Below are 13150 nucleotides of genomic sequence, written 5' to 3' on the forward strand. Positions count from 1 at the left end.
AGACACGTGTGCAGGTACAGCTGCACAGGTGGGTGTGCGTGCAGCTCTGTGCACACGTGCATGCACCTGCATGCACATGGGTGTAAACACCTGTGCGCACACATGAACACATGCATTCAAGCATATGCATGTACGTAGTTACACACACATGCACACGTACCTGCACGCACACATGCATGCATGCATACACGTGTGCCTGTGCACACAGAGACATATGCATACACACAGACATGGCTGCGCACACACATGCACACACGCACATCTGCATGCATGTGCCGCCCCTCGAATCCTGGTTTAGATTGGAGATTAGGGAAAATGTCTTCCCGGACAGAGCGGTCAGGCCCTGGCACAGGCTGCCCTGAGAGGTGGGGGAGTCACTGTCCCTTGGGGGGGTTCAAAAACGTGCAGATGTGGCACTTCAGGCATGGTTTAGGAGGCCTGGGGGTTGGTGGTTGGACTTAATGACCTTAGAGGTCTTTTCCAACCTTAATGATTCTATGAAATGGCTGCACGCACATGCACACACGCGCACACACACACACGCTGCTGTCAGTCCCCGCACCCTGCTGCTGTCCCACCAGTGGGGACGGTCACCTGGGGGTCCCCCCAGCTGCCTGCGGCCCCCTCAGCCCCAGTGCCACCCTGCCCATGGCGTGGGGACAGAGCCAGCACGGCAGGATTGTGTGATGGCAGAGGGGGTCTCCTGGGGCCCCCCCACTGTCCCCAGGCGTGATGGTGGAGGGGATCCCGTGGGTCCCCCTGTCCCCAGGCTGGTGGAGGGGGTACCCTGGGTCCCCACCGGTGGTACCGTGCTGGCACTGGCAGCAGGCAGCCATGACCCCCCGGGCAGAGCGGCGCTCCCCGGCGGAGACCGGGGTGTCCCCTGGGCCGGTCCCCGGTACAGGAGGAAGCCCGGGGGGAGGTGGGCACCCCCGATCCGTTCAGGGGAGGACCGGTCTTTCGGGTTATACCCTGTGGAGAGCGGGACCCCCCCACTGTGCCGTTCCCCCGTGCAGAACAACTCCCCGGGTGCACACCGGGACCCCGGCCCGTTCCCGGTGCAGACCGGACCCCGGCGCAGGCCATCCCCGGCAGACCCGCTCGGTCCGGGCCGGCACAAACGGTTAACACCGCCGGGGCTGAAGTGTGGCTCCTCCCGGTACCTCCCCGCGCCCGGCCCCGGTCCCGGCGGGGCCGCCCAACCCCAGCCCAGCCCCAGCCGCCGCCGCCCAGCCCGGCTGCACCGGCCGGGGGCACCGGGGGCACCGGCAGCGCCACCGGGACCGGGAGCACCGGGGTTACGGGGGACACCGGGAGCGCCGGGAGCGCCGGGGGCACTGGGGGTACCGGGAGTACCGGGGGTACCGGGGGTACCGGCCCCGCACCATGATCTGCGGCAGGAAGGCGCGTCCCGCCGCCGCCGAGCAGCCCCGCTCCCCGTCGGACGGCTCCGGTGGCCCCCGCCGGCCCGGCAGAGCCTTGAGGAAAATGGGTTGGTACCGGAGCCGGTCCCGCCGCGGGGAGGGGCGGGGGAGGCGGGGGACCCGACGGGGCGGGAGGGAGAACCGGGCAGAAACCCCTGGGGCCGTCCCGGGAGGGGTCCCCGTGGCTAGGAGGGGTGCCCAAGGTAGCCCCAGAATAGCTACGTAACGCCCCAGATGCTGGGGGGCAACGGGTGCCGGGGTTCGGCCCCATCGCGGGTGGCAGGAGCCCTCCTGCGGGCCCCGGGGGATGAGCCACTCAGGGTATGATCGTGCCCAGGGTCCAGCTCCAGCCCCCCGGGACCCTCGCCTAATGCCCTGCCTCAGTTTCCCCAGACAACACTGTCGGCTCGGCTCCCCCTGACCCCCCAGCAGCTCAGAGCGGAGGCGTGGGCAGGAGTGGCTGCCCGGGAAAGTCGGGGTGTGCCTGGTGGGGTGGCTGGGCCCGATCCTGCGTGGGCGCAGCAGACAGGGCAGTAGCTAGCTCTGTGTCACGGAGGGAGGGCTTTACTCCCACCGCTGTGCTGGCCGTGTTCCCAGAGCTGCATGGCTTGGTGTGGCTGTGTGCCTGCTGCAGCTCTGCGTGTCCGGGTGTCCCTCTGTGTCTGTGCGTCCATAGGTCTGTGCACCCACATGCTTGTGCATCCATACACCCATACATCTGTGTGTCCTTGCATTGGTGCATCTCTGCATCCGTATACCCATGTATCCATACATTCCTGCATCTGCGTATCCATGCATCCATGTTTCAGTGCATCCATCTGTCTGTGTGTCCAAGTGTCTGTGTGTCCGTGTGTCCACCCATCAATACACTTGTTCACCTGTGACCCTATGTGCCTGAGCATCATGTGTCTGTGCATCCGTGTGCCTGTATCCCTCTGTCCAGGCATCTGTGCGTCCATATGTTTGTGCATCCACGTGTCTGTGTGTTCTTGCATCAAAAGCCTTGACACTGTCTCCCACAGCACCTTCCTAGAGAAGCTGGCGGCTCATGGCTTGGATGGGTGGACTCTTTGCTCGGTAAAAAACTGGCTGGATGGCCGAGCCCAGAGAGTTGTGGTGATCGGGGCTAAACCCAGTTGGCACCTGGTCATGAGCAGGTTCCCCAGGGATCAGTGCTGGGGCCAGCCTTGTTTAATGTCTGTATCATTGATCTGGATGAGGGGGTGAGTGCACCCCCAGTCAGTTTGCAGGTGACACCGAGTTGGGCGGGAGTGTGGATCTGCTCGAGGGCAGGGAGGCTCTGCAGAGGGACCTGGACAGGCTGCATCGATGGGCCGAGGCCAGTTGTGTGAGGTTTAACAAGGCCCAGTGCCGGGTCCTGCCCTTGGGTCACACCAACCCCAGGCAGCGCCCCAGGCCTGGGGCAGAGGGGCTGGGAAGTGCCCGGCGGAGAAGGCCCTGGGGGTGCTGGCTGACAGCCGGCTGGGCATGAGCCAGCAGTGCCCGGGTGGCCAAGGAGGCCACCAGCCCCCGGGCTTGTGTCAGCACTGGTGTGGCCAGCAGGGGCCGGGCAGGGATGGGGCCCCTGTGCTCGGCCCTGGGGAGGCCCCACCTCGAATGCTGGGCTCAGGTTTGGGCCCCTCGGGACAAGAAGGGCCTTGAGGGGCTGGAGCGTGTCCAGAGAAGGGCAGCGGGGCTGGGGCAGGGTCTGGAGCACAAGTGTGCTGGGGGGCGGCTGAGGGGGCTGGGGGGGTTTAGCCTGGAGAAGGGGGGGCTGAGGGGAGCCCTTCTCGCTCTCTGCAGCTGCCTGAGAGGGGCTGGAGTGAGGGGGGGGCTGGTCTCTGCTCCCAAGTCACCAGTGACAGGGCGAGAGGGAACGGCCTCAGGCTGCGTCAGGGGAGGTTTAGGTTGGCTATTAGGGAAAATGCCTTCCCTGCCAGAGCGGTCAGGCCCTGGCACAGGCTGCCCAGAGCGGTGGGGGAGTCACCGTCCCTGTGGGTGTTCAAAAACCATGTAGACGTGGCACTTGGGACATGGTTTAGGAGGCCTGGGAGTGTTGGGTTGGACTTGATGATCTGAGAGGTCTTTTCCAACCTTAATGATTCTATGATTCTATGGTCAATGCATCCATGTATCCAAACACCTCTGCATCTGTATATCCATGCATCCAATACACTCGTGTGCCTGTGACCCCATGTGCCTGTGTGTCTGAGCATCCATGTGTCTGTGCATCTGTGTGCCTGTATCCACACATCCATATGCTTGTCCATCCATGCGTCCATGTGTCCGTGTGTCCATATCTGTCCTGTGAAAGTGCTGTCAATTCTGCACCACGGGCAGGACGTTACCACGCAGGAGGTGGTGGCAGATGGTGGCTGCATCCCCGAGGCTGTGGCCAGCTCGGGATGTCCCTGCTCCGCCCCACACATGCTGTTGCCCGACCCAGGAGCAGCGCCTCTGGCCAGAGCAGGGACATGGCCACTGGGGCTGTTCTTAAGGAGTGGTTGCCAAAAACAGAAAGAGAGGAAATAACTGCTTTTTGGAGAATAGACGGAAAAGTCCTGGCCCCACCATGAGCCTGGACGTGGGCCCATGTGTCCTCTGAGGCCACCCCATCAGTGTGCCCAGCCTGATCTCCACTGCCATCACCATCCTGGTGCTTCCCATGTGGGATTCGGGCTTTTTTACTGGGATTTATCAGCTGGGCTGGACTGTGTGAGGAGGGCTCTGCAAATGTGCTGCTGTGCCCTGTCCCTCCTGTCTGGCCATGTGGTCCCCCAAAGGGGCCCAATGGAAGTGTCTCTTCCTGACCCATCCCATCCCATCCCATCTGCCCTGTCCCATCCTGCCATGTTTGTCTCACCCAACTCAGTTCCCTCCAGTCCTGTCTGCCCCACGCTGCCCTGTCCCACCCTACCTGTCCCGTCTTGTCCCATCTTGTCCTATCTGTAATGTCACATCTTGTCATACGTGTCCCATCTCACCCCATCCCATCACCCTCTTCTATCCAACCCATCCTGTCCTGTTCCATCCCTCCATCCCGTCCCATGTCATGCCGTGCCATTCTGTCCCATCCCATCTCATCATGTCTGTCCTGTCCCATCCTGCCCTGTCTGTCCCATGCCATGCCGTGCCATCCCATGGGATGTGCAGGCATGCACACATGCAGGTGTGCATACAAATGTGCACCAAGCCCCCACCGCTTCCCACCCAGTACCCACAGTGTCCCCTCAGAGCCTCCAGTACCTTCCAGTGGCCCCAGTACCGCCCTGGTAGCTGCACAGGGTGACCGTGGGCTGGTCCCCCGCAGGCCTGACAGAGGACGAGGACATCCAGCGGATGCTGCGGGGGTCCCTGCTCCGGAAGATCAAGTCCCGGGGGGGCCCCAGGGAGCGACTCTTCTGCCTGCAGGAGGATGGGGTGACCGTCTGCTTCGAGGGGCGCTTTGGGCGCACTCGCTCCCAGCAGAGCTGTGAGTGCCGGTGCTGGGAACAGTCCCCAGGGGCCTCAGGGACCCTGGACCACGTCCTGCAGAGCCTTGAGCTGCAGGGAGGGGTTGGGACCCGGGCAGTGCCCCAAACCCGCCCATGGGGACCTGGGCATGAGCCAGGACTCAAACTCCCACCCAGGACCTAGACCCTCACCCAGACCCCCATCTGGGACTTAGACCCCCCACCCCAGAACCCAGATCCCAACCCAGGTCCTAGCCCACAACCTGGGACCTGGAACCCCACCGAGCACCCAGACCCCAAACCAGACTCCAGTCCAGGACCTGTACCCCCAGCCTGGGACACAGACCCTGACCCAAGATGTGGACCTAGGTCCAGAACACAGACCCCCACCCAGGACCTGGACCCCAACCCATTGCACCCAGTGCCCCACAGTGTCTTCCAGTGCTTCCCAGTGCATTCCATTACATCCCAGTGCACACAGTGCCTCCCAGTGAACCCCAAGCCAAGCCCCCAGAGCCCACACCCTTCCCAGTCCCCCTTGGGACCAGCATTAGCTTCCGTTTCCATCTGGGCCTAACTATGTCCCCACTGTCCAGCGTCACCCGACTCTTTCCACCCTCTCATCTGGGACGGGTGCCTGGAGTTGGCACCGCAGCAAAACAGCTCCATTCCCTGCCGGCATCCCCACCCCCGCAGGGGACAGCGGCCACAGCTCCTGTCTCGCCTGGGATTAGTGGGTTAAGCCTGGCTGTGGGACCAACAGGAGCCAAGCCCCTGTCCTCTGGGGAGCCCCTGGGGACCCATAGGTTGTCCGTCAGCAGCCAGGATATCTTGCAGGATGCTCATGAGTGAGGGAAATGCTGAGGGACCACCTCCATCCTCGGGGTGGCCCCATCACGACGTGTGTCCCTGCAGTCTCGGTGATGCACATCGAGGGGGTGCGCGAGGGACACCAGTCGGAGGGTCTACGCAAGTACGGTGCTGCCTTCCCCGAGCGGCACTGCTTCACCCTCGTCTTCAAGGGCAAGCGCAAGAACCTCGACCTGGCTGCCCGGGGCGAGGAGGATGCCCGCCACTGGGTGCACGGGCTCACCAAACTGATGGGGCGGCTGCAAGCCATGAGTCAACCAGAGAAGCTTGACCAATATCCTTTGTTGGAGCTATGGGGGCTTGGGGACAGGTTGGGGACAGCTGTGGGGGTGACGCCGAGTGGTTTCCTTACCCCGGCGTAGCTGGATCCATGGGGTCCTGCAGCGAGCAGACAGGAACAAGGACAACAAGATGTGCTTCCGGGAGGTGAAGAGCATGCTGAGGATGATCAACATTGACATGGATGATGTCTATGCCTACAAGCTCTTCAAGGTACCCATCCTGTGCTCCATCACCCATGGTCCCCAGTGCTGTCACTGGGAGGGAATGCTGGCTCCTTCTCTGCCTTCCCAAGTGCAGAGAACCGTCAAACTCATTACACCCAAAGCCGCCCACCGCCACCAACGGTTGGGTCCTATCATGAGGAAGGAGCTTATGGTGGGGTGGGGTGATCTGTCCCTCCCACTGCTCTGTGGGTCCCCAGAGTGTGACATTTTCCCCGCTCGGGGTGCTGAACCCATGGGCGTCTCACAAGGTCCCATTCCACTTGGGGAAACGGAGGCACGGTGCTCTGCTCCGCTCCATCCCAGACTGGAAGGCCAGGGGGCTATGGGTGGGGGGACAGAGGGGACATGCACCCACACCCCCCCTGGCACAACCCATCCCCGAGCCCTCATGCCAGTAGCTGAGCCCCCCCCAAATTCATCACGCACGCTGCCAACCCCAAGGGACAGGCAGGATGAGGCAGAGGGTGGCCCTACCCCCTCCCCACGAGCAGGGGACGGTCCCCAAGGTTGGGCTGCGGTCCCATCAGGAGTGCGACCGGTCAGGCGACGAGCGGCTGGAGGGGCGGGAGCTGGAGGAGTTTTGCCGACGGCTGCTGCGGCGGCCGGAGCTGGAGGAGCTTTTTGGGCGTTACTCGGGCGAGGACCGTGTCCTGTCGGCCGAGGAGCTGCGGGATTTCCTACGGGATCAGGGCGAGGACGCCAGCCTGCGCCAGGCCTGCGCCATCATCCGTGCCTACGAGCTCAACGAGAAGGGTAGGGCTGAGGATGGCCAGCTCGGATGGTGGCGGGATGGTGGGATGGGTGCTGCCGGAGCCAAGGGAGGTCATGGATGGCATGGGGATGGGGCTCTGCTTGGTGGTGTCACCCCCCCGAGGTGGTATGGGGTCCTCCAAGGCTTGGGTGAGTGTCCCTATGTCCCTTCCCTGGGGTGGCACCAGGTGTCAGCAGTGCAATACGTGGCCTTGCTGGTCGCTGGTGGATGTGGCACTGTGTGGACAGGGGATGTGAAGGTGGGGATGGACAGCAGGTGGACCTCAAAGTCTCCTGGGTGATGTAGTGCCAGCCCTAGCATGAATGTGACACTGCCAGGGTACTTCCACATCCCTTGGGTCCCACCATGACAGGTCCAGGGTGAACATGGCACTAGGAGGACAGGGGACTTCATGGTGGGGATCAAGGACCTCCATGTCTCTTGGGTTGATGTGGCACTAGCAGGATGGGGGACATCAGGGCGGAGGTGGGACACCAAGGGGACCTCAACATCCCCCGGGTGCCAGTGCCAGGTCTGGAGTCAACATGGCACTGTGAGGACAGAGGACATCAGTGTGGAGGTGGGAATATCTACATGTTATGGGTGCCACCATGCCAGGTCCAGGGTGAATGTGGCACTAGCAGGATGGAGATGGAACACTCAAGGGAACTTGCATGTCCCCTGGGTGCTGCAGTGCCAGGTCTGGGGTGAACATGGCACTGCTGGGAGACAGGGGACACCCAGGTGGGGACAGTCTCCAGGGTGCCACCCTGTCAGTAGTGTGCCAGCCCTCTGCGACACTGTGCGACTGTGTCCCGTAGCCAGGCAGCAGGACTTGATGATGCTGGACGGCTTCATGATGTACCTCCTCTCGGCCGCCGGTGACATCCTCAACCAGGAGCACACCAAGGTGCACCAGGACATGAGCCAGCCCCTGTGCCACTACTTCATCTCCTCCTCCCACAACACCTACCTGACCCGCAACCAGATTGGTGGCACCAGCAGCACCGAAGCCTATGTCAGGTGGGTGCCCCTTGTCAGATGCTCCATGCCCAGATGGTCCCGTGGTTCGAGGGTGCTGGGGCAGCGCAGGGACTCATCCAGTGATGGTGCGGTGGCAGGGCACTGATGGCAGGATGCCGTTGCGTGGAGCTGGACTGCTGGGAAGGCTCTGATGGGGAACCTGTCGTCTACCATGGCCACACGCTCACCTCCAAAATCCTCTTCCGTGATGTCATTGAGAGCATCCGCGACTATGCCTTCAAGGTGAGCCGGGTGCTGACAGCCCTGGGGCAGGTGCTGGGTGCTGGGTGCTAAGTGCTGCCCATCCCCATCCCCAGCAATCCCCCTACCCCGTCATCCTGTCCCTGGAGAACCACTGTGGGCTGGAGCAGCAGGCCACCATGGCCCGGCACATGAAGGCCATCCTGGGGGACATGCTGCTGACGCAGCCGCTGGAGGGGCAGGACCCCAATGACCTCCCGTCCCCGGAGGTAAGGCCACCCACCTGGCCCCCATGGTGTCCCCATGTCCCCTCCGAGCCCTGAGCTCAGCCCTTCCTCCTGCAGCAGCTGAAGGGGAAGGTCCTGGTGAAGGGCAAGAAGCTGCCAGAACCATGGCATGAGCCCCAGGGTGTCACCTCCCTTCTGGACCCTGAGGAGGAGGAGGAGGAGGAGGAAGAGGAAGAGGAGGAGAAGCTGCAGGAGAGAAGTAGGCAGCAGGTAAGGGGCTATTCCAGGGCTATGGTGCCAGGGGACCTTCGCTTCCCAGTGATGCTGGAGGATGATGACATCCTGGTGGTCCTGGAGGACCACAGCATGCTGGTGGTGCTGGTGGACCTTGGCATCCCCGTGGTCCTGGAGGACCATGGTGTCCTGGTGGTCCTGGAAGACCACAGCATCCCGGCAGTGCCACGGGACCACTGTGTCCCAGTAGTGCTGGGGCCCGGAGCAGGCCAGCACTGCTGGCATCCCCTGATATAGCCCTGCTTTCTCCCCTTCCAGTCACTGCAGTCGCTGCAGGAGATCAAACCTCTGCAGGTGGGTTGTATGATGGAGCTGGGTGGGCTGCGAGCAGCTGTTACTGCCTGGCAGAGGGGACTGAGCCTGGGGACTTGGTTGTGCCTCCCTCTTCCCCCACTGGGCTGGGTGCTCCATTTCTGGGGTCCCCATCACTTTGGGGTCTCCATCAATTCCAGAGTGACCCCTTAGGGTCTCATTTCCTCAGTTCTCCATCACCTTGAGGTCTCTGACATCTTGGGTTGTCCATCACCACGGGTTCTCCATGACCCCAGGGTCTCAGCCTACTTGGGTTCTCCTTCATCTCAGGGTCCATCACACTATTGCCTGAGGTTCTCCATTGCCTCAGGTTCTCCATCACTTTGGGGATCTCCATGGCCTTGGGGGTCTCACACTAGTAGGGTAGGGAGGTCTGTAGACCCTCAGCCAGGCAGGTGGCCACCAGAGCCAGGGTGGCCCTGACACCATGGTGGCTCCCGCAGGCCAAGGACGCATCACAGGTGGCCCCGGAGCTGTCGGCGGTGGTGGTGTACTGCCAGGCTGTCCCCTTCCCTGGCCTGGCCCATGCCCTGCGCCACCCCCAGCCCTGCGAGATGTCCTCCTTCAGCGAAAGGAAGGCTCGGAAGCTCATCAAGGAGGCGGGTGAGGGCAGGGCGATGGGATGGGGACAGGGCTGGGGATGGGTGGGTCCATGCTCCTGACCTCACTGGGTGCAGGATGGGGCTGACACCGATGGGCTTTGTCACCAGGGAGGCTCCATGGGTGGTAGTCAGGGGCACACTGGCCTCAGCCAGGCTGCCCTGGTCTGGTGGGGCTTGGGTCTGGTGTCAGGGTCTGGGGCCAGAGGCCAGGGTGAGGGTCACAGGTCCAGGATCAGGGTCTGGTGTAAGGGTCTGGGGTCAGGGTTTGGGATGTGGCATCTGGGTCTGGGGTCACGTCTGGGGTCTGGGATTAAGATCTGGGTCAGTGTCCAGGGTCTGAGGTGTGGGGTCAAGGTCTGGGGTTTGGGCTCAGGGTTTGGGGTCCAGGGTCAGGATCTGGGATCAGGGTCTGGGGTCTGGGTCCCAGGGCTGGGATTGGGGTTTGGGACTCTGAGGTCTAGGGTCAGGATCTGGGGTCAGGGTCTGGGGTCCAGGGTTAAGGGCCAGGACCAGGGCATGGGGTCTAAAGTCAAGGTGTGGGGTCAAGGTCAGGATCTGGGGTCAGGGTCCGGGTCCAGGAATGAGATTATGATCTGGGGTCAGCATCCAGGGTCTGAGGTCTGGGGTCAGGGGTCCAAGGTCAAGGTTCAGGATCAAGGTCCAGTGTTGGTGTCTGAACCCCAGGGTCCTGTTTCAGGCTCTGGGTCTGCCCAGACAGGCAGGCTCCGTCCGTGCCCCAGACACACGGGTGCAGACAGGCCACCATCACCCGCTGGCAGGGCCCTGCACTGGCACCCGTGGGTGCAGCAGCCCCACTCAGCCGTTCCTCCCCCAGGCCCGGCGCTGGTCCAGTACAACACCCGGCAGCTCAGCCGCATCTACCCGCTGGGGCTGAAGATGAACTCCTCCAACTACAACCCCCAGGAGATGTGGAATGCTGGCTGCCAGTTGGGTGAGACCCTGCAGCCCCTGGGGGACGCCCTATGACCTGGCAGCCCCCCCCAGAACTGTCACCCACCCTGACACCCCATGACCCTGTCCCCACAGTGGCCCTCAACTTCCAGACACCGGGCTACGAGATGGACCTGAACGCCGGGCGCTTCCTGGGCAATGGGTGCTGTGGCTACGTGCTGAAGCCCCCCTGCCTGCGCAGCCCCCCTGGAGAGGGGCCGCACTGCCTGGCGCTGCACATCAGGGTGAGGGCACCCCACTTCCCCCGGCCCCACGCCTGGGGGGTGCCGTCCACGTCCCTGATGGGTCACACCAGTGATATTCCCATGCCTGGCCAGGTGCCACCTGCATCCCTTTTCCCAGGTGACACCAACCCCATGTCCAGCCAGGTGCCACTCACCTTCTCCTGGGTGCCACCAACCTCTCTTCTCCTGGGGACACTGACCCTGTCCTCACATCCGTTTGGGTACCATCCATGGCCCTACTCCTGGGTGACACTGACCCCATCCCCATGCCTGGCCAAGTGCCACCCATGTGCCTTCTCCTGGGGGCATCGACCTTGACCCTGCTCCCAGCCTTGTGCCACCCACATCCCTTCTCCTGGGGGCACCAGCCCTGTCCCCGCACCCAGCCATGTGGCACCCACATCCCCTCCCCCAAGGACCCACAGTGCCCCGCACCACCAGTCCCCAGCACCCTCTGCCCCCAGGTGATCACAGCGCAGCAGCTGCCCAAGCTGAACAGGGAGAAGGGGAGCTCCATCGTGGACCCCTTCGTGCGGGTGGAGATCCACGGCATCCCGGCTGACTGCAGCAAGCAGCAGACCCACCACAAGCTCAACAACGGTGAGTGCCCGCCGGGCCACCACGGCCTGGCTACCAGGCCCCAGGGACACCCTAGGGCACCCAGTGCTCAGGGGCACCCCAGGGCGCCCTGATCCTCAGGGGCACCCTAAGGCACCCGGATCCCCAGGGCATCCTGACCCTCGGGGGGCAGGGTGACAGAGCCCTCAGGCACCTGCTGCCCCCTGCACCCCAGCCATCACCCCCAGTTGAGCCAGTGCTCAGGATATCCCAGTCCTCCCAGTGCATCCCAGTCCCTCAGTGTCTTGTCCCCAGCACAGCCCGATTCCCACCAGTGGCAGGGCCCCAGCGCCTCCCAATTCTCCCCAGTGCTGCTCCCTCCTGCCCTCCAGTATATCCAGCCTAAGCCCAGTGTGACCTCTGTTCCCCCAGTATGCCCCATCACAGCACCAGTTATGACCCCCACTCCCCCAGCATAACCTAGCCCAGCCCCAGTGTCACCCTCATACCCCAGCATAGACAAGCCTGGCCCCAGTGTGACCCCCGTTCTCCCAGTATAGCCCAGAGTGGCCCCATTACGACCCCTGTTCCCCCAGTACCCCACATCATGGCCCCAGTATGACCCATTCCCCCAGCATAGACGAGCCCAGCACCAGATTCACCCCCACTCCCCGAGCCTGCCCCAGTCCCCACACACCCCAGTGCAGGATGGCAGCTAAGCTGGGGCAGGGGTGAGCGCACTGGTGGGCCAAGCGGGTCCCTGTGTCTGGGGTGGTGGGTGGCCCCGGGGGCTGCAGTGGCAGTGCCCACCCCCCGTCCCGGTGCCGTAGGCTTCAACCCGCGCTGGGAGGAGACGCTGAGCTTCCAGCTGCGGGCGCCCGAGCTGGCCCTGGTGCGCTTCGTGGTGGAGGACTACGACAGCACCTCCTGCAATGACTTCGTGGGGCAGTTCACCCTGCCCCTGGCCAGCATGAGGGAAGGTGGGTGGGTGCCCCACCCTGCTGCCGCTGGGGACGGTCCCCCGCCACCCGCTCAGCCCCCGTCTCTGTCCCCAGGGTATCGGCACATCCATCTGCTCTCCAAGGATGGGGCATCCCTGTCTCCTGCCACGCTCTTTGTGCACGTTCGATGCAAGAGCTTGTGAGGTCCCCGCGGTTCCGGCGGGAGGCACGTCGTGTCCCCACGCAGGGGACAACATGGTCCTCCATGGGGTGGGCACCGCCCTGCACCAGAGACACCCCACTCCCTGTGTGGGGCCAGCCTGGGGACACCGCTTGCCTGGCCACAGTGACAGCAGGGCTAGTTGAGGGACACAAGGGGGTAGGGGCCCCCCTCCATGTCCTGTAGTGCCACCCCGCCTGCTAGCCCACGTACCCCGCTCCTCCCCTCCCTGGCTGTGACCCCGAGGGGACAGGGACGCTGTGGCACCCAGGACAGGGTGGCCGGGCCATCGAAAGCCCAGCACAGCCCCAGAGGGGTGAGATGGGTGACAGCAAACCCCACGCTTCACCACCACCCGCCACACTCAATCCCAGCCCCACCGTGGGCTGCGAGGACATCGCCATCACCATGAGGTCCCTGAGGGGACCCTGCCACCGCGCGCCACGTTGTGCCCACAGCGCTGAGGCTTCGCTTGGCTGGCAGCCACGTTCCCAACCCCTGCTCCAGCACCGGCGACGGTCACAGATTCATACCCTGGTGTCAAGCCAGTCAAATAAAGGTTTTATTTTAACA

The 13150-nt window shown here is 63.4% G+C and overlaps 1 protein-coding gene across 1 annotated transcript; it reads left to right on the top strand.

Moving 5' to 3' along the window:
- Window positions 1-1263: 1263 nt before the first annotated feature.
- PLCD3 (phospholipase C delta 3) lies at window positions 1264-13150 on the top strand. The gene is made up of 16 exons (XM_064473489.1): window positions 1264-1492; window positions 4735-4896; window positions 5792-6020; window positions 6109-6238; window positions 6780-7005; window positions 7825-8026; window positions 8125-8269; window positions 8344-8496; window positions 8572-8724; window positions 9007-9042; window positions 9504-9663; window positions 10498-10614; window positions 10710-10858; window positions 11323-11458; window positions 12247-12396; window positions 12472-13150. Exons 1-16 carry the CDS (start codon window positions 1387-1389, stop codon window positions 12558-12560), a joined length of 2343 nt encoding a protein of 780 aa, XP_064329559.1. The 5' UTR covers window positions 1264-1386; the 3' UTR covers window positions 12561-13150.

This window comes from Phalacrocorax carbo, chromosome 25 (assembly GCF_963921805.1).
Source record: "Phalacrocorax carbo chromosome 25, bPhaCar2.1, whole genome shotgun sequence".
Lineage (NCBI taxonomy): Eukaryota > Metazoa > Chordata > Aves > Suliformes > Phalacrocoracidae > Phalacrocorax > Phalacrocorax carbo.

What these genes read in the sequence shown, in the direction of transcription:
- PLCD3 (XM_064473489.1), top strand. Translation starts at nt 1,387, where the DNA reads ATGATCTGCGGCAGGAAGGCGCGTCCCGCCGCCGCCGAGCAGCCCCGC. An exon ending in CTACGAGCTCAACGAGAAGG is followed by an intron (nt 7,006 to 7,824) that starts GTAGGGCTGAGG and finishes TGTGTCCCGTAG; the next exon opens with CCAGGCAGCAGGACTTGATG. An exon ending in GAATGCTGGCTGCCAGTTGG is followed by an intron (nt 10,615 to 10,709) that starts GTGAGACCCTGC and finishes CTGTCCCCACAG; the next exon opens with TGGCCCTCAACTTCCAGACA.